The 26,178-nt window shown below is 41.4% G+C and overlaps 2 protein-coding genes across 2 annotated transcripts in view; both read right to left on the reverse strand.

The window, feature by feature from the left end:
- Positions 1–345: 345 nt before the first annotated feature.
- On the reverse strand, positions 346–7,423 carry BLOC1S4 (biogenesis of lysosomal organelles complex 1 subunit 4). The gene is made up of 5 exons (XM_054629123.2): positions 7,155–7,423; positions 6,733–6,804; positions 5,481–5,582; positions 4,667–4,801; positions 346–1,327 (listed from the first exon to the last, which is right to left on the reverse strand). Exons 1-5 carry the CDS (start codon positions 7,365–7,367, stop codon positions 1,229–1,231), a joined length of 621 nt encoding a protein of 206 aa, XP_054485098.1. The 5' UTR covers positions 7,368–7,423; the 3' UTR covers positions 346–1,228.
- Positions 7,424–8,517: 1,094 nt separating this feature from the next.
- The window catches only part of PARD6G (par-6 family cell polarity regulator gamma), a 64,985-nt gene continuing 47,324 nt past the window's right edge, over positions 8,518–26,178 (reverse strand). Inside the window, exon 3 of the mRNA XM_054642070.2 lies at positions 8,518–11,202. Within this exon, the coding sequence (XP_054498045.1) occupies positions 10,343–11,202 (860 nt within the window). The 3' untranslated portion in view covers positions 8,518–10,342. The remainder of the gene's footprint in view (positions 11,203–26,178) is intronic.

Below are 26,178 nucleotides of genomic sequence, written 5' to 3' on the forward strand. Positions count from 1 at the left end.
CTAACTTGGACTTGAAAATCTTTGTTTTAAATTTTAATAAATAATGCTTCAGATACATTTAAGATGTTTAGAACCCAATCTCTGCTGGTCTTTGGAGACAAGATGTATTAATATACAATCTCTGCTCTGCAACTTCATACCTGTTTTGTGTGTGCAACATGAAATCTAGAGAAATACTGTTTCTCTAAAGCATTCCTCCCAGACTTGTATTTTGAGTATTGTAGTGAGTTACACTGGCAATAGAGCAGCAGAGATAAAACTTGTTCAGAGGAATACATCAATTTATGACTAACACCTGCTAGGTGGGTAAATACTGTCCAGTGAAATGCAAGACCACAACAGGGGTTAGCCAGCTATTAGTTTATTGATAATACAAATTGCAATCAGCGTGGGAAGCCTCAGTATCCACAAAGAGTTGTGAAGGAAAAGCAATCTGGTCAGGTACCTAACTGAAGTTCAGTCCAGGGTCATCCCTCCCCAACTTAGACACTTGTTCTTTTTGACAGCAGGTTTTATACATCTATATCTCTCTCTCTATATAAATTTATTTCACGTCCACCTGGTTATACATCAAACAACACAATGATGCAATAATTAAAAGTTTGGGTCACTGGGACCTGAGGATCATCAGTGGGGCAGGATGTTTGCTTTATGAACTAGGACTACATCACATGGATTGAGCCATGTCCTTGATTCCTGGACAACCTCCCAAGTCCTGTCCCTGCAACAAGTAAATCCCAATGTGGTGCATTTCTCTGTACAAACTGCAGGGACCAGGCTTAAAACCTTGGAATAGATGTGAAACCTAATGCATAGTTTTTCTTTCACCTCAATCAGCACATTATGAAAAAAGACAAATAAACCCCCTGCTTGCGATATAGCTATTTACATGCACAGCAGCACAGATATTTATGTGTTAAAAAACTTATATACAATAGTATGTTTCCTATTATTTCCATATTAAAAAAAAAGTAATGTAAAAATATTCTTAAATTCCTTCCCCAAAATAATCTGAAAACTTACATGGTGTTTTAGGAAGGCTTTTGAAATAATGTGCACAAACAAAGATTACCTGAAAATATTGCCTGAGGGAAGACAATGAGAATCAGAATGGCAATATGCCATCAATAGTGCTTAGAAAATGCAGCTGTTCTGAGGTTGGCATTCCTTTTGTTCACTTGGCTTCTCTATTCTGGCTGATTCATATCAATCCTAAAGCAAAAAATCATCAATAAGGTGCTTCATTAAGACATGGAAAATAGTCTTCAGTCTTGAAGAGGACTGGAGGTTCATAGAGGGTCTGTTGCTGTCGTGAGGAAGACGATTTCTGCAAATTAGAGAAATTTATTTTTCACCTTTTTCATAAAGCGTTTTAAAACAAAGCCTGCAGAGCTAAAATGCAAAACAAGAAAAGTTTTAAAGCCTATTACTTAGTTGGATGAATTCTTAATCATAGCTCAGATGAGCCTGGCACGTTCCTAAAGTTAGTGAAGAAACGCAGCCTTTGCCCTTTGCCATTCCAGCGCCTAAAAGGACCCAGTCCTGGAACATGTACGATATGCCAGCACTGCAGGAGCCAAACTGTACCATCCAGCTGATGGGAGAGTCATTGTAACCTTCATCCTTTCCAAGCCATACACCTTTACCTTTTCAAACCATACACCTTTACCTTTCCTGCTCCAGCCTTCAAATTCTCCTCAGCCACTTCTTTGGAGTCAACTCTGGGCCTGGGTTCTCATTTAGTTACTCAGAAAGTTTTCCTATGGAAACACACCTAGCAAATTATTCTTTCAAGAAGGTTGCTGCTCCTGCTGAGCTTCTTCATATGACACAATGTTAAAAATAATTTGGTAGTGGACTGGAAAAGAGCTGTTACACTGTTTTTGAGGGAAGGTGTGCATGTTTCTTTTAAATATTAACTGTACAATGTTTTGCTGTATCCGATGGCTCATTGAAAGAGACAACATCAAGGACCACTAGTGACTACTCTGTCAGCCTTGCTGTGGGTACATAATGCTGCAACACAATGCAGAGACAGGGTATGTTTTCAATGTCTGGCATTAAATAGAATGCTTGAAATCAAGATTTCACTCATTAAATGTTCTTTTCAACTAATAAAAATATTTTGATGAACTGTTTCATAGAGTCCTGTCAGTTTGGAATGAGGGACTTAGTCTTCACAAATAATGAAGTTAGAAGTACACCAAATATCATTGTTTGATAGCCTTGGAGTTTAGAATGGTCTTATAGCACCAAAATGAAGATATAAGTAACCATACCTACAAAACAAAGTGGAAATTTCTCAATATTCAGTTGAGCTGTATATCTGTACTCCATACGAAGTAAGTACACATTCTCCTGCTATATACAAAATTGCTGATACATTAAATTACGTCTTTAACTTTACAATACCATTAATTTCTCTAAGTTTGTTTTGTCATTCAAGTTGCAATGAAATTAAAAAATATAAATAATGATCTGATCTATAAACAGTGTATATTATCAGTGTTCTCTGTATCACAAATTTTGCCAAATGTAAAAGCAACCTTCAAAATCAAAGTTCTCATTTTTAAAATACTCTCCTACTCTGTACTGTCCTATCACATAACAATCTGCAAGCACGGGAAACTAAGGTCACAGGTTTTCTGTAACTCCTGACACGGATTTAAGAGGTGCTACATTTGCCTCTGTGCAAGAAGGGGCAATTTCAATCCAGTGAGGAAATTTATAGGCAGACACAGTAGCTACAATTGCCTAAGCACACAGTAAGGATCAGTTATTTTTGCAGCTGCTTAGCAGACATTTTTAGCTTTTGAGGGTCTACATTTTTAGCGATATTAGAAACCTTACAGTACTGTTCTTTACACTGCCTGGTATTCACAAGGGAAGAACTTTGGGCAAAATCTGAAAGGGAGATTATAAATACACATCTTGAGAAATAAAAAATACAGCCCTTGTGTAAAGAAAGAGATACATTTAAATGGGAAGAGAATGAGGGTGCTTGAGTAAATTAAAACTAGCAGTAAAATGGGAACTACAGCTACAGTGAAAATCATGACATCAGAATAACCTTCTTTTCCAAACATGTATTTTACCATTGATGTATTGAGCTAGTTAAATATCAGGCAAGTGGAGTAATCTCTACAGGCATCTTCATTCACTTATGCTTGTGTTTACAAGTGGAAGTAGGTATCTTACTATGCAATACCCAGAATCACTTTGGAACAGTAACCTGCCTTTCAGTGAATCAAATAATGCCAGTAAGTTCTGAGTGTTATTTTATTGCTATCCATAATCAAACTAAGAAACCACTGGAGATGCCAGGTCCACCCTCCTGAAACTTTCAAAGGTTTTCTACCTTTTAAATTGTGGAAAAAGTGCTAATTTGACAAAGTGTTCCCCTCCAACACTAAAAAAGTACTTTCTTTGAACTAGCAAACTTTTCAAGTGAAGACTATAATTCCTTGGTTAATAACTGTTTACAGAAAAAAATGGAAAATACTGCTGAATAATCTTCAAGGCAACTTGTACAGGTTTATTGGTTTTTAACTGGCCCATAAAGTGCAACTTTGTGTTGTTGATTTTAGGTTTTTTTTAAAGAAATAAATTACAGAACTCCTAAACTTAAACACTAAGGAAAATGAAGGAATGAGATGAGAAATTAACTAACTTAAAGACTGCACAGTAAAGAGCAGTGAAGAACCAGTACCTTGAATTGAGCCTTAACAAGACAACACATGTTCTTTTTATATGTATTTTTCTCTGCTGCCATATATACTTGGAAGATGTAGGAACAAAAATACTCCAAAAGCCACAACCTTCTTCCTCTCCCCTTCTACAAAGCTATTTTTTTCATCATTCTTACCAGAACACAGAAAACTGAGTTAGTACAGGATGGATACACTAAAAGATAAAACAACCTGTGAGCTGACAAGATGCAAAAGAGTAGAACTTACAAATGGTGTACTGCCAGGTGATGTCAAGAAACATCAGGAATTCAGGTGATTTTTTTTTTAACCAAAAGATTATTTTAAACCCGAGGCACAATGCCAGTTCAGTGTTAGGTAAGGCATCTCTGAAATATACCAGAGACAGTGTTTCAAGCCCTTTGTAAAGGAACAGTCCACAAGGAAAGATGGAGAAAACTGCATCCTTAGAAAGCTTACCAAGGTGGTAACATGATTATCCAACTGTGTGCACTGAATACAAATATAACCTTTATTTTAAAAATACTGTGCAGATTAGCTTTAGTTTTCTTTTAGGTAACATTTGTGCAGTGATGTTATCAATGCAGAAGGATCCTTTAGCAGTGTTGCCTGTACAGGCTCTTCCTACTTGCTTTGCATACCACCAGAGATCGGGGGTGATTTAGTATAAAGGCCTGTGCATTATGTGCCTGTTTGTGTCCTTCACATTCATCTCTTTGTGTGCTCAGCCTTGTTTTGCAATGCTACACAAATCCTTGTAAGAAATTAAACTTTTAAGTTTGGTTGCTTCCATTTTTTTTTAAAAGAAGCCTGAGAACTCTGTAAAAATCCTAATAAAGTATATTAAAAATGTACAGCTACATTCATATACAGGTGCAACAAACTTATTATTATTTTAATCATCTGGTCTAGTAAGCAGAGCAACTAAGCTGGTCACATGGCAGCAAAACTTTACTTACATTAAGGAAGGATGGCATGCTGATTGTGTGCAAGAGTTTCTTGAAGGTGCTTGGAAAAGCTCCAAGGTCTGTTTCTGCCTTTGTGACCCGTTCTTCCAGTCCAGCTACGCTATTCCCAATCATTTTCACAAAAGCCTGGTGTAAAAAAAAACCAACAAAATAAATATGACACTTTCCCTAACAACATAAAACAGGATTATGTATTGCAAAAGAGGGGTGGAAGATCCATTGCTTAAATGAGTTGTCAAAAACTTCATGCTCAATTTCCCTTCTGCCTCTAAGTCCATTTTAATGCTATAAATTACTTGAGATACTTAAAAGGCTGAAAACCAGGTTAAATCTACTAAAATAATCTTCCTTTTCCAATTTACCTTTTAAATAACTAATTTGGATTTTTCAGAATCTAGACCTCTATCTGCCATTTTACTACCAAAAGAAAAACCAAGGATCTGAACCACAGTCTTGAAGCTTTATTAGGGATCAAGAGATCTCTCATTCTATTTGTTTCTGAAACTTTGAAAGCTAACACAAAAACTGCCTTGCTTCAAACAGTCAATGGACAATTTCTTTTATTCTTTTTTAAATATGTTGCAAAAAGATCTAAAACACATCTGAAATTCCCACAGTTCCCAGAAATTCTTCATAAATGTAGTCCTCTTTATTAGCCCTGAAGTACTGAACCCAGCATGGACATGGAGAGCACAACTCACCTGAGCTCACTCCATATGTGTGCACATACACACACAAATATGGAGACATTGATTTTTCCCTCTGTTAGGAAACAAAATGCATCTAGAAGATAGCAAATACATACCTCTAGTTTGTCAATCTTCCTATATATCTGCCTCATTTCTGTGGCTTTTGTATAAATTTGAGGTATACTTTCATTGACAACTTGAGAGGAATCACTTCGAATCTAAAGACAATGCAAAGAAATAATACAAAAATCAATGAATGAAACAAAATATTTAGTAGATTTTATTCTGGAAACTAGAACTGTCCTCCAATGAACAGCCTATAATTTAGAGTTTAAAAATACTGGAATAAATTAGTATAAAACACTAGATTAAAATCAATACACTATAGCATTTTTGTATAGTTTCTAGATAACATTGAAGAAAATGCATTTTGCAGAGACTAATATTTACCTTTATACTTATATTAAAAGTAGGCTAATACAATCTCTTCTGAAGTGATATGGAGCATTTTCCAAGACACACTAAAGAAACAAACATACTAAGCTAAAATTTTGTCTTCAGTTTTACTACTTCTACTTTTCTTCAGATTTGTCATAAAAGTGAGGCCACAAAAATCTTAGCTTACTGGTATTAAAAAAAACCCCAAACCTAACACAGAATTGTGCAGGAAAACCATATGTGCTACACTTTAAAAGACAGCCTATCTACCAGTGCCAGCTTACAGGAACTTTCCATTCAGTTCCCCCATCTAACCCTATGAGAAAAGTGAAAACGAAGCTGCCTTTCTGAAAAGAGGGTCCCCTAAAGACAAATCTAGCTTTGGTGGTGTGGCAACTCAGATTAGATACTTTCATTACAAAACCAACAAAGGATGTCTTTATATATTTTCAAGAATAAGCAGAATATCATACTGTTCTTTTAAACAAGACAAATACAACTACATAAATATGCAGTTAGAAAAAAAATCTTCACTGAAAGGGCTGTCAAGCATTTAAGCAGGCTGCCCAGGGAAGTGGTGAAGGTATTTAGAAGATGTAGCACTTTGGGACATCGTTTAGGGATGAATATGTCAGTGCTGGGTTAATGGCTGGATTTGATGATTTTAGAGATCTTTTCCAACCTAAGTTCTATATGATTATATGATTCTCTAGCTATATGGACACATTTTGCTCTGACATGAAAGCTTGGTAGTTTTCATCCATGAGTTACCTGATTACCAAAATAAGTAATCTAATTATCAAACGTGTTTTCATACTGGAACATGCCTAGACTAAAGGCTTCTTCCTCTCTATGTCTTACTTACAAACACCAATTCAACTGTGTTTAATCTGACTTTGAAAACACAACCACATCCAACTTTATACGTACCATATCCAGCATTCCCACGAATTCATCCACCCTGGTCAGTAAGTCTTCTAGACTCTTGTCTAAGCTTTCTATCTGCAAAACAGAGGTCACTTAAAGTGCTTGAAAACACACACACACACACACACACACACACACACACACACACACACACACAAACACAAACACACACACATTCACAAAACCCCGGCCAGTGTCACCGAGTACAGACACCGGTCAGACTACAGCGAGTCCCACAGGAATCCCACAGGCTTTTCTCTCTCTCGGCTTCGTTCAGCGCAAGGGATGCGACCCCCGCTACGTCCTGTCCTGGACAGCCCCAGCCCAGGAGCGTGTCCAGCTCCAGACGGCTGCACTCCCATTGAGGGCAGCCCTCCCCTGAGCCCAGGAGCTGTGCGGGAGCCCCCGGCCCGGCCCTCGCCCACCTGCTCGCTGAAGAGGCTGCGGTCGGCGAGCAGGTACGCGGAGTAGGCGGCGGCGGTGGCGCTGAGCGACGCCTCCGAGGCATCCTCGTCCTCCGCCTCCCCGAGGCCGGAGGCCCTGCTTTGGCTCTGGGACACGTTCCCGCTGTCCGCGCCGGGGCAGGCGTCCGGCAGCTCGGCTCCAGCCCGGTCACCAGCGCCGGCAGCCGCCGCCATCCCACCTCCCGCTCCCACCAGGATGCGCCGCCCCTCACATGACCGGGCGGGCCGGCGCAGCCGCGCTCCCGGCAGGCGGGGCGGGAGCGGCCCGGCCCCCGCGCTCCGGCGCTGCATACGGAGCGTACGTGCATACGGAGCGCCCTTATGGCCGGTGCCCGGGCAGGGAATCGCGTTTGGCTGGAGGAAACTCAGGCTCCGCCGGCTCTGAGCCACCCCTGCCTAGCGCTGGGACAAGACAGAGCGGGACTCCGTCTGCAGGAGCGTTTGTGGAGGATGTGGCCTTTGGCAGGGGCTGGCTGCTCCCTCAGCCACACACCCTCAGAGCCCCCTTCGGCAATTCCATCCCACACCCGAACGGGCCACGGCCCGCGAAACCCGAGCGGCTCAGCTGCGCTTCCAGGCAGATTCCTCCCGTTAGGGCCTGGGTTGGGAAGGGAGCTCACTGTGAGTGTACAACATAGCTCTGCTTGCGGTTATGGGACACTCAAAAGAGAAGCTGGTTGTGTGTGTGTGTGTGTGTGTGTGTGTGCTTGTTTACTTTCCCCACGAAGATGCTGCACAAAATGTTTGCAAGCCTTAAAAGTTATTTCACGAAGTGTTGGAGGATCCAAAGTTGACACATCAACAGCTGCCTGTTGTGTTTACAGTTTGTACATGTGTGTGACACAACTTATGCTTCCTCCCTCCTGTGATGAATGGGGTGGAAAGCTTGGATAGATTGTAGTGGAACGCTTTCTGTGGACAGTGACAGCCAGCAGGCTCTGGGCAAAGGGGTCCAGAGTGCCATCAGAGGTATCCTGGCCTCTTTCCATGGAGCCAGAATTACCCCTCAAAGCCCAGAGGTCTGCAGCAGGCCATGCTGTGAGGAGGGTAGGAAGCCACTTGGTTCCCATGGAAATCAGAAGAACAGGAACCTTTAGTAAAAGCAGCACTGAGAAAAGATACTGCACTAAAATAGTTGCATAGTTGAAGAGCCGCCCAAACTGGATACCTTGTTTTCATAGGGAGGAGAGATACTTCCATATAAAATGCTTGAGACACGGGGAGAAAATACAGAGTAGAAGTAAGACAGCGAACATTTTATTGCAGACAAGGTCACATTTTCATCAGTTAACTAAGGTAAAATGAGTAACTTCAGCCAGAAAAATCCACTTATTCATAAAAGTAGTTTATTTAAGGTGTAACAAATTTTTCCGGATAAGATGGTCTGATTGACTGAAGCATATCCAGCTATTCATTTGTTTTACTGCACCAATTATCAGATTTATTTTTTTTAATGAAAACCTTTGGTAGAGTACAAACACAGATTTAAGACGAACAGGATCAATGTTCTATTCTTACTGTGCTGGGAAAAATAAATACAGCTCTATAGCTGCTTTGATACCTAGAAAAGTTTTAATTAGAGTAAGTGAAAGACTTTCAAAATAAACTCTTAAAGCAAATCTAAAAGAAATAAACTAAGTTCAATGTCCCAAAGATATTTAACCATGAGCAGAAGACTGGTTGTTCCACAGGTATTCTAAATTAGCGACAATTAATTAGTCCACACATCCTTTTTTCCAGCCATTACAGATTCCAAAATGGAATGTAATTTTTCCAAACCAAGACTCCTGAATTTTCATATTCATAAAATATTTGAGAAATGTCTATTCCACCATATAAAAAAAGCTTTAATGTACTACAAAGTTAAAAACAAAGAGCAAATGACACAAGCTAAAAGTAGAAAAATACATTTTAAAACATTTATATTTTGTTCCTTACACTGATCAAGATATAACAAAATATTTTAGATTAGACCACTTTCGTAAAATTCATGGTGTTTCCAGAAGCAGACAGGTACTGACTCAACAGTCACTGGTCACTCACTAGCCACCTGGTCACCCAGCAAAGGTGTCTGACCTTCACATATATCCAGTATATTTTAACCTTCAAGAAGTCCTGTGTAGACATTAAGCTTTATTACTGGAGGAGTCCAAAAATAACAGAACTATTCTAAGTTAGGCTTGAGAGTCAGTCAGCACCCCTCCCCTCCATAGGGCAATCTCTTGTCAAGGATTCGGGTTGTCGAAAAGGTACAGCAAGGACCTGTGTCAGCTCTGAGGCTTGCACGCCTAAAAACTCACATGAACCATGATTTTGAAAAAACAGAGATGATGAGGGAAAAGAGGAAAAAAACCAAACAAATCAAAAAAAGGAGGTATCATCTAATAAATACGTTAAGAGAATACCAGAAGGCAGCGGCGCTGCCCCCGCTGCGGTGTCCCCGCCGGCCGGCAGGTGGCGCCATGGCCCGGCAGCCGCGGCCACAGCCTGCGCCGCCCCTCGGGCCGCGGGCAACACGCGGGTTTACATGGATATGGATTTCTATCGTTTCCTTTGGAAAATGTGTCTGCAGCATCTCCCGAACGCTGCTACCACCGGAATAGGAAACGGCTGCTTTTACAGAGCTCGTCTGGATTAGACATAACGCTGAAAAGACGGTGTAAACAAGTCGGCAGAGGGGCTGCATGTAACAGAAGAAGACAGAATAGCTATTAAGAAGCACTCTCTCCTTATCTGGTATTAGAAGAAAACCAGATTCCACTTCAAATAGACATGTCTGTTACTATTAAAATCTAATTCATATATATGCATGTATAAATATGTCTACCCATACTTTCAAACCCAAGTATATAGCACTGCCATGGGTAGCCTGTAAGACTGCTTAGGTTTATACCAACTAAAACAAATTTGTGTTCTCACTTCAGGGCTGGGACATAAACCAGGTTTTGCACTCAGGCTTTCTCCTGGCAAATTTTGCAGTGCATGACAGTTTTACGTCTAACTCCAGATGCCACGTTTCCTAGAAAGCAACAATTTTCTGCAGCCATGAGGTCTGTGAGAATGTCAGCTCCCTGTTTTGTGCATGTGTTGCCCAAGTCGATTGTCCCAATTGGCACTTAAGACTGTAAGGAGAATTGCAGAAATTGCTACTAAAGTGTAATGACTGTTCCGTCCTCCTCGATACCTCCTCTGGGGATAACCAGACTGTGTCGGGGATCAGTTTTTAAGGAACTGAGTAATTTGTGGAGGTTGCCGTTGCTTTCTCGGCCAGAGCTGTTGTTGAGCACCAGGTCCCTTTGAAGTCTGTGGCTAAGGCTGCTGCCATTGATTCGAGAGAGGCTAGTGGAAGTAAGGCTGTGCAGTTTAGGAATGTGTTGCGGCTCCAGACCACCCTCGATGACAATGTCAGCCTCTTCGTCACTCTCCATTTCATCAGGGTGGAAGTTCTGCAGCACGTGGGGTGTAGGCAAGCTATGGTGACTCGCAGTGCTGTCTGTAGACTGGCCAGAGCTACCAGACATCCTACTGCTCCGAATAATATTGTTCCTCTGGTTTGCTGGCTTGACCGTGATGATGAGATTATGGCTGTTGGCAATCATCATGTCTGTGACCTGGTCAAGAGTCTTTCCTGCTACTTCAATGCCATTGACTTCCAGGACTTCGTCATTCACGGCCAGCAAGCCTGTGCTCTCTGCCAAGCCACCAGGAACCATACGGGAGATGAAGATACCGGGAACTTTTTCCAGTCCGTGAGGAGTCACCCTTACACTGGTGCCATCGCGAATGTAAAACCCCAAGGGTTTCTCACACCCGTGTCGATACAGCCTCACTCTCCTGTGTGTTTCGGGGAGAATGTCCACATCAATTATGGAAGACACCGGCCTAAAATCATGAGGCATGCTAATGTTGATGTGGGGACGCCGGCGGAGGTTGTCATTGCGCAGTGTCACCAGAGCCTTCTTCTTCCTTGACAGCGTATTGGTCCCAAAATTGCTGTAGTCCACTTCATCTGAAAGAGAAACAGTACCAATGTATCAAACAGAATAATTCAATCTGCAGGCCGTTTTGGTTCAGTAATAGGCACTATTAGCAATATGGAAATAATAATAATAATATGAAAAAATAATACTAATGTGGGAAAAATCAAATTAATTCTTCCATTTACTCTAATCTTTGTTTCACTTTATGTCCATCAGCACAACACTCGGAATGAATTAATTGTTTACAATAACTCCCCATACTTCTTCCATGCTTTGGAGAAAAGAGACTTCTGATTCTCAATTCTTGTCAGCTGTGCAGAAGGCAGTTTCTTGCTGCAAGCCTGATACACCATCTTGGACGTGAGACTGTATTTTCAGAGCTGGACTGTAATCTTACACATACCTCCCAAGTGGGCAAGGAGCATATATGCATTCCTAACCTAAAAGTCTGAATTGGGGAGTGTTTTGATACCCAATACACTGCCTTAACCTTAGGTACAAACATGAAAGCAAGAGTGCAAGAGAGTAGTTAGATATGTTTTCAGCCTAGGCTTTTCTAGTTAAGGGAGTTTTGTTAATATGCATCTCTTGGTACATCACTTTTCTCTCTGGAGCATTTTACTTCAGTTCAGCTGAACTTGACAGCAATAAAAACTGTTAAAAGTGACATTTAACAAAAGGTAGTGTGTAAGCAAGCAGCCTGGCAGAAAGAGAAGCAGGTAGAAGGAAACTCCTCTGCTTAGTATGTATGCTAAGGATCACAGAATGGACATGGATTCACACCCACACTCCTCCCTTGAGAGCAAGATTCACAGGAATCTTTCTGCCTTTCTGGGGTCTGCAGTTTAAGGAATTGTTTAAATATTTCAGTCTCTGTAGCAGTTATCTCAAGGGCACTTGAAAAGTGATCACCTTTAATTCATCCAAGCAAACTAAGTTATTCCACATAGGAAGTTCATGTTGTGCTTTGCATAAGAAATACTTAAGTCATGAAGTTGTTGGTGAATAATTGCGTCACCGCATCTCACAATACAAACACTGTGCATATTTTAGACATGAACCATGCACTAGCTGGAAAGTTATTTCACCAGGAGTTTAAGCATACTTTTCAGATAAGTAACAGACTTGCAGTTTATTCTCCTGTTGAAGACAAGCAGTACCATACAATTTCAGAACTGCCACTAAGAAAATTGCTTCTCTGACAAATTAATGTTTGAAAGAGTAAGACAATGCCTGATAAAGGTTGGAGGAGGGAAAAGGGTGTTAGTAAAAACAAGCTTATAATTGCATTTTTATGTCTTGAAAGGTTTCATTTTCAAGTCCACTTTCAAGATTCATTATTGACAGACTTAAATTAAGTGACATTAAGTTACACTAATTAAAGGACACTAAAAATAAGTGGTCAGTAGCAACCTGACCTAACTCAGCCTCCTCAGAGCAGGATGTTAGATTAGGTGGGCTCCAGAGGTGGTCCCTTCCAGTCTAAGTTATACAGTGATCCTACATAGTCCTTTGGGCTGGAAAAAAAATCATTTAAAGACTTCAGAAATATTATTTCTGCATTTTCCTATAACTTATTTACACTGGCTATAGTAACCGTGAGGACATCACAGGGCATCTGGAAGGTCATCCTGAAGAAAAAGTTTCTGTGAAATGAAGATATTCCTTGGACAAATCTGTTGTGTTTAACTCCACATTCACCTCTTCTCTCTCTTCCCAGGATGTTCAGAGCTGCACAGGCCCTATTATGTTATTTAGGCCAGTGAGGCACAGGATTGGAAGTCCTTAAAATCACCCAAACACAAGAAGCTCCCAACTGGTTTCTGGAAGGGTATTCACAGCCAAAACAGTGACTGTGGAGAGATGGCACCTTCTCAAGTCCACCTGGTGAACAGTCAGTGCAGTGACTACTCTTTTGAGTACAGTAGCCAATTACTGCAGCCAAAGCCAGGTATTATTCCTCTTCTATCAACAAGATCACCATCTACATTCAGCTACTTCTGATGGATGATTCCAAAAATTCACAACAAATATTTTTCCTCAAGATGTCTTTCATCACCACAGTCTCCAACACTGTGCCCAGCTCACCCCCACAATTCACTGATAAATTTCTGTGACAGTCCTATGAAAACAACTTGGGGCTTCAGATCTAGAATCCAAGTTCCTTCCTTACTTGAAATACAGTGCTGTAGAACAGTACTGCTCTACCTTAAGGTCCAAGAGAATCTTTATCACAAAATTTTCAGTTTAAGATGCCAATTAAAATTACACATGGGTTTATGCATTTAAGACTGTCTCTAGGAGTACTGGCAAAAAAGCTTAAAACAAAAACTCCATTCCTTAAAGACTCAGAAAATTAGGCAGGTCAGTACAGTTCATTGCACTACAGGTAAAATGAAACACATGCCCTGGTTAGCTATCTATCCCCTGGAAGTATGCAGGTAGCTGTTACATCCCTCTCTCTCTCTCTCTGTAAGAATATTAATACTTAATTACTTTAAGGCAAACTTGCAAAAGTTTTACCAAATAATTCATCTGAGAATATTTGTTGACAAAACTGTTTTCTTTCCCTTAAATTAACAACAACCTAGCGAGTTAATTCTCACAAGATGCAACTTTGTGATGATAAAGTAGCTAAGTCACAGAAGTATGATGGCCCTCCTAACACACATAAGTAATTTTTGAGGCGTCTCCCTTGAGCTGAACCACTGCAGGGCACTGGCACAAAAGAAGTGACTGTTTTGTGCCTGTGACCTCCTCACCTGTGCTTAGCCCACTAACCAGTCTCCCCAGATACTTGCCAGCATTCCTAACCTCTGCACAGCTTCAAAACAACCACCCCATTTAATAACAAAAAGCCCATCTCGCCACAAAAATGCTAACTTTTTCCTTCAAACACAAACCAGGCATGAGTAGGGATTACATTACAAGTGATGCAGGTTACCTTCACTGTGGGACCACTGACTGTTCTAGGAATTTAGTATTACAGGGCTGGACCATGTTAAATGAAGTCCATGTCCTGCTGATGACCAGGGTTTTTGTTTTTAAAACAGGCCAAGCAGTAGTTTCCAACTCTGTATAAATGGGGTTCTATATGAGGAAAATGAAATCTAATTGTAACAGGTAAAAACTGTTCAAAGATATTACAGGCTAGAGAAATGAGAGCTAATTTGAAGAGTTTTTAAGAAAAAAGTACTAGCTTTATTTTCTAGAAAAAATCTGAAGTTCAGGATACATGCTCTTTGACAATACAGGGCATTACTTGAATTCAAGATAACCCGCACTCTAGTGGTTACATTCACTTGAGACATCACCTTAAAATAAAAAAAAAAATAGTAAAACCAAACAAAACAATCCTGTAGAACAAAACAGCTACACCCTCAATGTTATTTGGAACCACTACTCTTGCTGCAGAAATAAAGCAAAGTATGTAAACTGAAGTTTAACATAATTAGCTGTTGCTGTGGCAGGAGAAAGTCATCAATCCCTACCAAAATGAAAATAAAATTTCCTTCTTCACAAGGGAACTGGGAGACCTCAGCCAACATCATTCACTTTTATCAACTGTGGGGTGGTCACAAAAAGGTGACCAGTACTAAACTGCTCAGGTGGCATGTGTCAGGCTGAAATGGAAACTGTATCAGTGCATAATTTATGATGACACTCTTTTAATGAAGGTCAGCAACTTGTTAGGTTTTGAGTTTCTCACCATACAGGATTGCAAGCAGGAATGCTGCTTCAGCTAAAGAAATGGACTGTGCTTGATGCCAGGTCTCAGGCAAGACCACAATGTACCATATGGAACCAGACAGAGCTCATTTTTCATTTGTTGCCATATCAAATTCCCCTTTTGCAGAACAGAAGGGGTCTATAGAAGTTTGCATGTACACTAGCATGAGAAGTGGCATCAAATGGCACATCTGAACAATGCTTAAAGCACTGAATCTTACAGGGACTCATATTTTCTTATGTCTCAGAGGAGGCTAGACTTAAATGTTACATACATACAGGTGACAGAGGGAGAATTAGTCTTTTAGGTCTTGAACATGTTCCTCATTTCTTGGAATACGCCAGATTATATGGATCATTTTAATCTACAAAATGCAGTGCTTTCAGATAAGATGTACTACGAACTGGATGGATAATCCTGGATAATCACTAAACTTTAACAGACTTGGACTGAATTTTACTTGTGCCCATAATTTGCTTTTGACTGAAAATACTGTTCCTGTAAAAAGAGATGAGGAACATAATTTACCACAGTTGGAGAAGAACTTGTGACCTTTTCTCTCTCTTACTTGAATCTGCAACCCAAAGCTACACAAAACATACCTCTAACGCCTCTGTAGGCACTGAATAGCTGCTCTTTTCCCCAAAAGCTTTCATTTTCAGTACGTTTGAAGAAACATTTTCTCTATTAACGAGTTACACTAAACTGAAGTATTTTGGCTGAGTCTTTTCTGTTACTATGTGTTTGGTCAGTGAGGTGTTTTTGGGTTTTTTTAAAACTACCTACTGACCCATAGGGACCTTTCTGTTAGAGAAGATACATGTACGGATCTCAATGCAGAGATGGAGACTGTGATCATGACAACAGTCATGACAACAGTGACAACAGTGATTTTTTTTATGGTTAAAAAAATACCTGTAAAATCTATAACTTTGCTCTTCTAACAATTCTGTAGTCATCCTGTGGCTTTACAGAACACCTTACATCTTCCTAGTGGGCATCACAAATCCTATCGTTAAGTCACACAGGACATAACAGCAGAGCATACTGAAGGGCTATTTATAAGGCTAAGAAAACTGCTTAGAGCATTTGGTTGTAGCCAAGAGAGTATTGTATTTCTGTAATTTACATGAAACAAGAAATTATAGACCTGAAAAAACCACCAGGAGCACCACTCCCACTGCTTGGACAGCTGCTTTTCATAGGAACTGCCTGCCAGATAAAATACCAAAGCTTAGCCAGATAAGATTGTATAAACAAGCTGAATTCCACAGAGAAGCAGACTGCCAGGCTCCTATAGGAACAGTTTAGTTTCAGACTCTACATTTTCAGTGTACATGCACTCATGGCTTATTATTTCCTCTGGGAACAGTGGAACGTTAGTTGACAGCCCTGGAAAGTACTTCAAAGACAAAATTACTTCCACTAGGGAGAGCGGCACTTCAGGCAGCTTGGGAAGGAGGCCAATGAATCATTAGTAGTGAAGGGTAACCCCTCCATCCAACAGATCTCTATTACTGAGCATTCAAATTAGCAGCAGTCATAAAGCCACTTCAAGGGAACGTGTCATTTTTAACCCTTCTACCTTTCTGTGTCCCGGCTACAAAACACTGTCCATGTTTGACAGAAACTGCAATCACTTGCTATTTTCTCAGAAAGATCAACACCAGAAGCATTTGTGAAAGCAATCACACAGCAAATAAGCTGGCAGTCTCTCATTTATGACCTGTAAGGCTGACTGCATGCAAAGAGATTTAGGAGGAAACAGATACGGAATGAACTATGACTTGGGGGGAGGACCAGTGCCAATACTGCTCATCAAGGAGTATTTAATGGCGGGAAAAAGAAGGTTATCTGAATGCTAACATTGCATTGTATGTGTTGCAGGAATATTAAAAAAAAAACAACCCAGCCATACTGCTGCCAGCAACCTCTGGGTGAACCAAACAAAAAAAACACACTGTAGGTAAAGAAGTTGTAGCTGCTATTCTGTCAAAAATCAAGTAATGTATCCCACACATGTACAGACCCACACACAGATACTCACTCCCTCTCTCCCCTCATATAATTGTATCAGAAGAAACTGGACACGATCTCATCAACATTTAGAAGACCACCTAAATGTTAGAGTTTATCATTAACATTCAGCAGGACTTTTGAAGCAGGAATTATGCCTAATAAACTGCAGAATCAGCACTAGAAAGATAAATTTGCCTTCCTACTTAGGAAGTGTTCATTAGTAGGTTAGGATTAAAACCTAACACAGGTGTATAATACAAATGTATCTCTACTTCCAACATATTTATAAACTTGAAATATCCTACCTTCTCTCAAGAAGGTAAATGTTATTTTGTTCTTTGGTTTAGCATGTTACATAAGTCAAAACTAGCATTTCATTAATCTGTCTCTTTACAGTGTCAGACATGGATAAGAAACATTTTTAAACTGGTTGCCTTGAGGGTGGAGACAATCAATTCCTTGGGACTTTGGCCTGTGCTGCTGGATGGCCTCCTGCACTTCTCACTTCTTGTCATCAGAGGCCACTGTTCCCTTGCTGAATCTCTTCCTTTCCCAGCAGGAGGCCCTTGCTTTTGACTCCCAGTCCTGCTTCAGTGGAGCAGAAGCATGACCTGCAGGTTCGTCCCATGTAAGAAGTGAGGCCTTTGGAAGAGATGGGTGCTACCAAATATAAGTAACCATCCAGACATGTGCCACCCAAAGTTATCTGTGTCCTCAGAAATATCAAAACCCAGCTTTCCAAACTGTCCCATAAGCCAACTACAGGACTCCAAATTTTACAGTGGATGTGCAGATAGTGATTACTAGGATTTTCAGGGTTTTCTTCCTCTAAGTTTGATATGTGACTTCTCTTCTATCCTAAAACATGCCAGAAACAACAGCTTTTCTCCCATTGCTGCTTTCCACAAACCACATTATGTCAAGATTACGTTATTGCAGCACTAGAAAATTGTGGGGTTAAAGCTTTGGCTTCGTTACCAGGTTTTTTTAAAGTATTGGTTAATCTTTCCCACTTCCTGCAGGAGGTCAGTTGGAAGTTGGGAGGAGTCATGTTTCTGCTGCACTTCTCAGATATCAATCATTATTATGTTCGTGCCAGGTCACAGGTGCTGCCCCAGGGAGGTTTTGATGCTGAGCTGGCTTCCCAGGACAGTCAGCAGTGAGGACACCCAGCAGCAGTGCCAGATCGGTGATGCATGCAGAGGGCAACAGCATCACCTATAAACAGCTCTCCAAAAGAACAGCTCTCTGCCAAAAGAAGCCTGCACCATGTATCCAACAACTCCCAGCAACCATCAACAACTGTACTCATTCAGCTGATGGCACCAAAATGGGAGGGCTATCAATCCTATTCCAAGATGTTTGGGGGGCAAAAAAAAATCACCCTCCAAAACCACCCTCAAACCGATAATTTCATACAATCTATTCAGCAAGTTATCATTTAAGAATTTAAAGTTATTAAAAAGCAACCTTTAATTATTCTACTTCAGCCACTCCATTTTCACCTGCAAACACCATCCTATTCAATCAGATCAGGCAATTGAGGGGAGCACCATTTGTTCCCTCAAACAGGCACTAAAGGAATCACGTTTTCCAACAGAAAATGTGTATGTGTTATGCAAAACAAAATAAGAAATGAAACTGCAATAACTCTTATTAGCCAGTGCAGATACAATAAAAATCTCATTAATGACACAAAAAGTGGTAAATTTTATCAAGTGAATATTGAATACAACAGTTTCTCAATTGGTAGTAGAAAATATCACTTCTTGCACAAGTCTAAAGCATGGAAGGCATGAAATGCTTACAGATTGTGCCAAAGAGCAAATTCAGGAGAATATAATTCTATTTTCCATAGCTGCAATATTTGGAAAAACCAAAAGTAATAAAAATAAATTCACCTCAGGATCACATGAATTCAGAATACAAACTTTATACCTCTGAAAAGAAACAAAATTTTTGTCTCATACTAGTCTCAGGAGAAGCTTCAAATGTAGCTTGAAAAGGCAGCACAACATCAAGCAGCATAAAATAAAGGTGGTGTATGTACATGACAAGACTATTTACACAGGCATAGGTGAAAAGAAATTCTTTTTAAGGGCTGCAATACTGAACCTGATCAAAACCATCATCCTACAGACGAAAATATTAAAACACAGCCTTTTCCTCTGTTCAGAGGTAACTTGATCAGCATCAAAGATCATTTCAACAGCCAACAGAGGTGAGGAAGGCAGGATCTCTATTACCCAGCTAACAGAGCTTGTGGCTCACCCGAGGGAACCAAAGCCAGTGTGGTACTTCACACTCCCTTCTGTTACTGTCTGCCACTTATGCCACTTCTCTGCCAGGTGCTCTCCTCCTCTCCAGTCTAGGGTGATCCTCCCTCCATAGCTAAAAGCAAAACTGATAGCGATCAAGATTCTTTTATTGCTCCGTGCTCAGATACCTGCTAATCATGTTTCTGTAGCATGCAAGCAGTTTTCCTTCTTGGAAGGAACAGACATCCCAGAACTGGAAGCACTTATTCAAAGGTGGCAATAGAGACACTCAAAGGCTACAAACATTAAATCTATGACAAACAAGGAGAATCTATCTAAATCTATGACAAACTAAAAAGACTGTTTTCTGTTCTGAAGTAATTCTTTCTCATGCATTCTTTTGCTGAGTAACATCTTATTCATCCCAAGCTAGTTCAGACAGGCAAGCTAGGAAGTGCCTTTTCACTTATTCTTCAAAATTCCCAGGAAAAATAATTTTTAAAAAAAGTCACTGAACTGTGGAGAAGTTCATATTTAATGAAAATATAAGTCTCAAAGAAATAGAAGTCTCAAAGTCAATCTCTTCCACACACTTTATCCTGGAGTGTTCTGAAGTTGCTACCAGACTTTCTCAGAGAAAGATGTGGTTTTATGCAGTCAAAATTTTTTCAAAGGCTGTGTTTTCTCTCTTCAAAAAAAAAAGGACACAACAATGTTTTTATAGCTTCACTGTTGTGGTGTGATAATGCTACATACATCCTGCAAAGGAGGGGAGGGAGAGAAAAACATTTGCAGTGCTTCTCAAAGCACTTTTCTGGTTCCTGCCTCCAACCCAGAGGATTGTAAATGAAGTCCAGATTCTGCCTCTTATCATGGAATTAAAAAGGCTTCAAAACAAGCGTGACATAAGAAATTAATTACAACACTTGTCTTTCAAGTCACGACCTCTGGGAGTCTCCCAAACTTTGCTGGCTGCAGTCAGGTTAGTCACAAAACAAACAGCGGCCGTGGCCAGCCCCGACAGCTGCACCCTCTCATCAGCCCCACACAGCCGCTGCCCCGGATGCCCCGGGCCCCGCGGCACTGGCAGGCTCCTGCCTCCACCTGCGGCCTCCCGGATGCACCGGGATGCCCTCCTGGCTGCTGGGACTGTGGGAATCCCAGACAGCTTATCTCCTGTGCTCTGGCGGGGCAGGAACAGGCGGCGCTGCCCCTGCAGAGACACGTTTTCCAGCCCCCCGTTCCCCAGGCTGCAGCAGGCCGGGGCAGGCAGGAGCAGGCCCGCGGGCAGGAGGAGGAGGAGGAGGAGGAGGAGCGGCACGGAGCCCTGGCAGAAGCAGGTCTGAGCCAGTCATCATCCGTCCACGCCAAGGAGTCCGGCCAGCACAAACCCGTGCATCCTGCACGGAGATGATGGCACTGAAAATGAGCATCAGCAAGTGAAGCTAAATCGTGGGCTCCTCAAGTGGTGGGGGACAAGGGAGGATCAACTTCAAAGTGCTGCTGGTGCAAAGCAGAAAAGTTGCAGACACCTACTATATAAATATATTTAATGTTTGGTTTTCTAATGCAGACAGCGGAGAAGCAAGATCAAGAGCCCAGTATATTACAATTCAGACTGCATCTGTAACACTTCCCCAAGCTGGTGGCACTCTTCCCCCTCCAGAGGACATAGCTGCTCACCTTGCAAATGGAAATCATCTTCTTCCCGTTATAAAGAAAGCAAAAGCCAGGAAGCCCTCTTTCCTGAGGACAGGTTGCAAAGCAGTAAAAGCTGCCTGCAGAGCGCAAAGTCAGAATTTTCCTGAATGATCATGAGGGCAGAAGCAAAGGAGACTTTTCTCTAGAGCTCAGTCGCTCCTGCAGAGGCCCAGCCGTGTGCCAGGCAGCACAGAGCCAATATCTACAGAGAGAGGCTAGGAAGAACTTCCCACTTGGGAAACAAAATGCCAACCCCATCCCCAGTGCACAGCCACCTCCAGCTGAACACTGCTACTGGGGTACCCTGAGCCCCTGCCCACAAGCTAAGGAAAAAAATGTCAGTCCAAGGAAGGCTGCTTGTCTTTGCCCCATGTACACCCTCCCTACAGAGCCAAGGACATGCTGGCCACCTTGGTGGAGGGAGAGGCTCCACAATACCTCCCCTCCCCTCAACCCCAGTACAATAGTAAATATTTAAAGAAAAAAACACTTGATCTCTCAGGCTCTCAGTGTGATATTTATCATAATCTCTGTGGTCTTCACACTCGTTCACCTACATGGCACATTTCTATGTGGCTCCCATAAGCCCTGCTGCAATGCAATGCAATGCTGCTGCCTTACCTGGGCTTCAGCAGCACATCACCTCATTTCCTCTGCTGCCTTAACACCATGAAGCAAGAGGGTTACAGCTATGTCCCCACCCCTCATCCTCAAAACAGAAATGAAGCCTTGACTAACATACAAGAATCATGTCTTCCACTGCTTAAAACAAAATCAACTTGTTACTTTTAATGTTAGATTAGCAAAAACCTTTCCCGGCCATCATCAGAAAGCAGGAGGCCCTTAACTCCCATACCCAGTTCTGTCAGTGAAATGCATGTTTTTCTTAGAAGCAGCTTAAAGGATCATGGTGATTCAGGCAGAAGGATCAGCTGTGTAGAGTTACTGGCTAAGTGATTTCTGTAACATTTTTATAATGCTGTATTCCTTTCTCCATCACTGGCTACAGCTCCATACCCAATTAGGTACACAAAGTAATTAAAGGCTGCAGTTGGGCAAACTTTTCACCCAAGGAGACTCCCCAAGATCTGCTGACACTCACAGCACCTGCATACTTGAGGGGCTTATCCCACAGATGACCACTAACTGGATGTGTGAAGTTTCTCTTTTCCTAGAACATTAAGCACTGATCTGCAACACTGAAAAAACAACCAGGAGAAAAAAAAAAAATCCCAAGTACACCACCTATCTTTACACTGTTTAAAACCTGGCTTCTTTCTTCCCCCTTTTGAGATGCTCCATCATTATGTGAGTGTGGCAAGCTTGTGGCTGGTGCACTTTTTCCTTTAAAGAAGTGCTTCTTCCTATGAGCACATGATACAAACAAGGGAGTGGCAGACAGGAAGCGATTATTCAGAAATTAAAGAATTAGATCAGGTTCCACGATATCAGAACAAAACATGACACATGGCAAGCGAAGCTGACATTTACTGGCTCAAGTGTAAGAAAACTTTATTTACTAAATATAATTCGGGCCTCATGCAAACATTTTGCCTCCTTAATGAATATCAGTGCTGGCAGATGTGAGTATCGACATGTCTCCTGGGAGCACCAGTTACTCCATGTATTTCACCAGCAAAGTTACACCAAACACAGAAAGACAGGCGTACAGCTTCTACCCAAACAAGTTTGTTTTTTTAATGAAAGCATAACTCTGCCAGTAGCAGCAGCAAGGATGGCACTTCTGCTCATGGTTTGACTGGCACGGCTGCTCCAGAGATGCTAAACACAGGCACTGCTCAAGTTCAGCCCTCATCTCTGTTGCTAACAATCTCCTGCCACAATGAACGGAGGTTCCCAATGCCACGGGTACACCCAGTATTCATGCCACTGGGAATTCCCTTAATGATCTCAGTTTTCCTGTTACACAAGAGATAATAACACTGAGTCATCACCACATTTGCCTGTTGATTGTTGGGGGATAGGGGCAGACATCTACCTGAAAGAATGTACAGCTTTTACAGCCTGATCCAGGCTGTAAGGGCACAAACTATGTTAGGACATTAATTTTATTGTAGCTGGAAAATTAAGTTGTGGCCAGACTACTGCTGTACAACTCCTTAGTGTGGAATTGCTCCTCCTGATTTACTGCCATTTCAAGTTCCAGAAAAGACAACTTAAAGAAAAGCATCCCACACAAGAGAACTAATTACATAAAGTCCTTTTCATCTGTGAATCCTGAAATGCTAAAAATAAAAGTTTACTGTTCACAGGAGACTAAGTTCCCATTAAAATGGTTAAACTAAAAACCTGGAGAATACATCAGAGGTATTGCTGCAAAGCCCAGCAGCTTTAAAGGAAAGAGGAGGGATTTACAGGGTTCAAAGGCAGGAAAGAACAGATGAGGTATATTAGTACTTATTTTCATTACACTGCATAGTTTGTTTCCAAGAATGCTTTCAACAGAAGCATCCTCTCCATACAAAAGGCAAGTGCCTGTTGAGCTGACAAGCTTGGACTCAAGCTGTGTCCCAGCCCACAGACAGTGAACTGCTACCAGTAACCTTGGCTCACCACTTCTTGTGTCTGCTTCTGAGACCCTTCTTCACCTTCAGTCCCACAGGGGCTCTACCATGAGCAGCCAGATCACATATTTGCCTCCCATATGAAACAAGAATGAATTAAAAGCACCTTCCGCTTTCTTTAGACAAAAGCCTAGTGTCCCTTTTCTGTCTTTCCTCACCTCACTTAAATTGCTAGACAGCATCAGGAATTGGCAAGATCTTTACTAATAAGATCAGGCAGTATTACTAAATGCATACTAAATTCCCACAACAGGAGCCAAATGGTGACCAAGACAAGAATATTTATTCAATGATGTGTTCCATCTTCAGAAGAAAAGCAATCCAAGGACATGAAAAGTGAAGACAAATAGCTATATAAAACAAAACAATGGTTCAGATGGTGATGTGATTAAAATGCTTTCTTGCTAATGTGCTCTTGGTGGGGGTACAAACACTCAGCACTAAGCTGCGCTGTATTTTAATAACACACAAGCTAATGGAACATCTTATTTACAGTTTACCAGCTTGAGAAAGTTTTGAAGCTGCAGTGTAGAGATCAACATTAGGAACCAACAACTCACTCTCAAGGTTAAGGAAGTTTTCTTTGTGCTTATGATGTTAAGTGTTATGGACATGTTTTAAGGTGGCCAAGAACCAAAGCACAGCACCTTTTTGTTCTGTACAAGCATCAGTGCAGGGTACCTCCTACAGACACCAGGAAGATCCCAGAGCTTCCTCCCATCCTGAAGGACAGATAGAGAGTGTCAAAGAGACAGGTTAAACAAGTTCCAAAGTTAAGGACATCCGTCCTTAGCTTAGCAGCTAACACCACATTAATTCAGGGAGCTGCAGTGAGAAAAAAATAAAATAAAACAGAGAAGTAGAATTTTTTTTTCTGTGCTCCTTTTCCTTACCCAGGCAGATTGTATTTATCTGCTCAGCTCCAGTTTTTCCTTCTGCGTGGATGCAATTTAACAACCACATCACCACGCTAAAACTCTGCACCAGACAGCTCATCTTGCCATTGTCTGTATCAGCTCATTTCACACAAGTCAGGCCTTCGACCATGGCAAATCAAATGATATGTTAGTTGAAAGGAATCCACTTGAACTCTTACTCTCCACTTTTAGTACACAGATACAGTACTGAAAGTTTAAGAAATAAGAGGGCTGTGGCTGTGCATTATCTGCTTGTCTGTGGAAAAAAAAATCTGGAAAATCCTGATACTAAGACTACCTGAAGTATAGTAAAAGAGTGGTGAAACATTCAAGACCAGCTAGGCATCACAGAGATCAAAAAGCCAGTCAATAGAAGGGAGAATCTCATTTGTAACACATATTTCTCCTGGGAAAGCACCACTGTCCTGTTTGGTTTTATGCCTCTCCTGTCAGATCAGTCAAAGGCCAATGTAAAGTTAACATGCCAGATTTCACATCATCTGCTTGCCCAAACAGCTGGGAAAACTGTTTTAGCTGAGCTCTGCTCTTCTGCTCGCTTCAGATTGTTGTGTTAATTAAAAAATCTTGCTCTTGTGTTACACAGCCCACAGGAAGTGAGGAGGAGATTCCTAACTTCATAATCATGTTAGCCAATAGCTCCCAGCGCTCTCCGCGCCGCTCCGCAGAGCACCAGCGCTGTGCTCTCGGGCTGGCAGGCTGGGGGAGGATGCTGCGTAGGAGACTCCTCACGTTATGCAGCGTCAGCCCGAGCTCCTTCACAATGGGAGCTTTCTGCCAAAGAGCAACATAAAATCCTCCCTAAAACTACAAGCCTGATGGAGCAAATTTCCCAAACAGAAAGCCAGCCTCACAAAAATCCACTCAGTAAGCAAAGGTAGTCGCTAGCTGGGGAGTTACTGGATATGAATGTGTCCCCTTTGGGCTCACCCCTAGCCTAACAAGTAAAAATATTACTATTGTCACCTCCAAGCTTAGACTTTAGAATTTCCATCTTGGAAGCACTACAAGGAGTGAGTCACTCTATATACCTTGGCAGAGACTTGCAGGCCAACAGGGAATATGCAGAGGAAATAATGTCACCAGTTGGTGAGGCAGCAGCTATGTTTACCAGCCTAAACAAGCTCATGTCTCGGTACTTTCAGTTAAGTGTGGTCAACAGCAAATCTCCAATTCACAGGTCATAAAACTTCCAGCTCAGAAGTAATTTACTATTTAATATGTCTGAAAATTAGAGACCTTGAAAAGTTATCCCAATCACTGAAGAAGAATACTAGATATTAGAATCACACCAAGTGGTGAATTCTTTTGAATACAATATAGTCCTTGCCTGATCTCTGCAAAGCCTTTAGCAGAGCAGGAGGTTTGGACACTGGAAATGCAGAAGTTGAGTGGCAGCTACCTTGTCCTATCTCTGGGAAGCAGGAGGAAGCCTTCACAAAGAGGAGCCAGGCATGGTGGCACAGGGCACCCACAGGACAGCAACCACAGCAGCTCAGCACAGACATAAATGAGGTAGGGAGATGTCAACCTGATTGATTTTGACAGCCTGAGGAAGTTTAGGCATTTCAGCAGCTACAGTTGACCATCATCAAGAATTTGCAAGGTGTGACCAAGCTAGTTAGGAAAAAACAAACAAGCCCCCACCCCAACCCATTTTGTACTGGTCAAACTGAGTTTTGAGGGAGATATCAATAAACAAGGCACTGAATAATTAAGAGAACTGCTTATGTGTCAAGTGAAATGATTAATACTGTACGAGGTGGAACTTATTTAC

This window comes from Agelaius phoeniceus, chromosome 1 (genome assembly GCF_051311805.1).
Source record: "Agelaius phoeniceus isolate bAgePho1 chromosome 1, bAgePho1.hap1, whole genome shotgun sequence".
Taxonomy (NCBI): Eukaryota; Metazoa; Chordata; class Aves; order Passeriformes; family Icteridae; genus Agelaius; species Agelaius phoeniceus.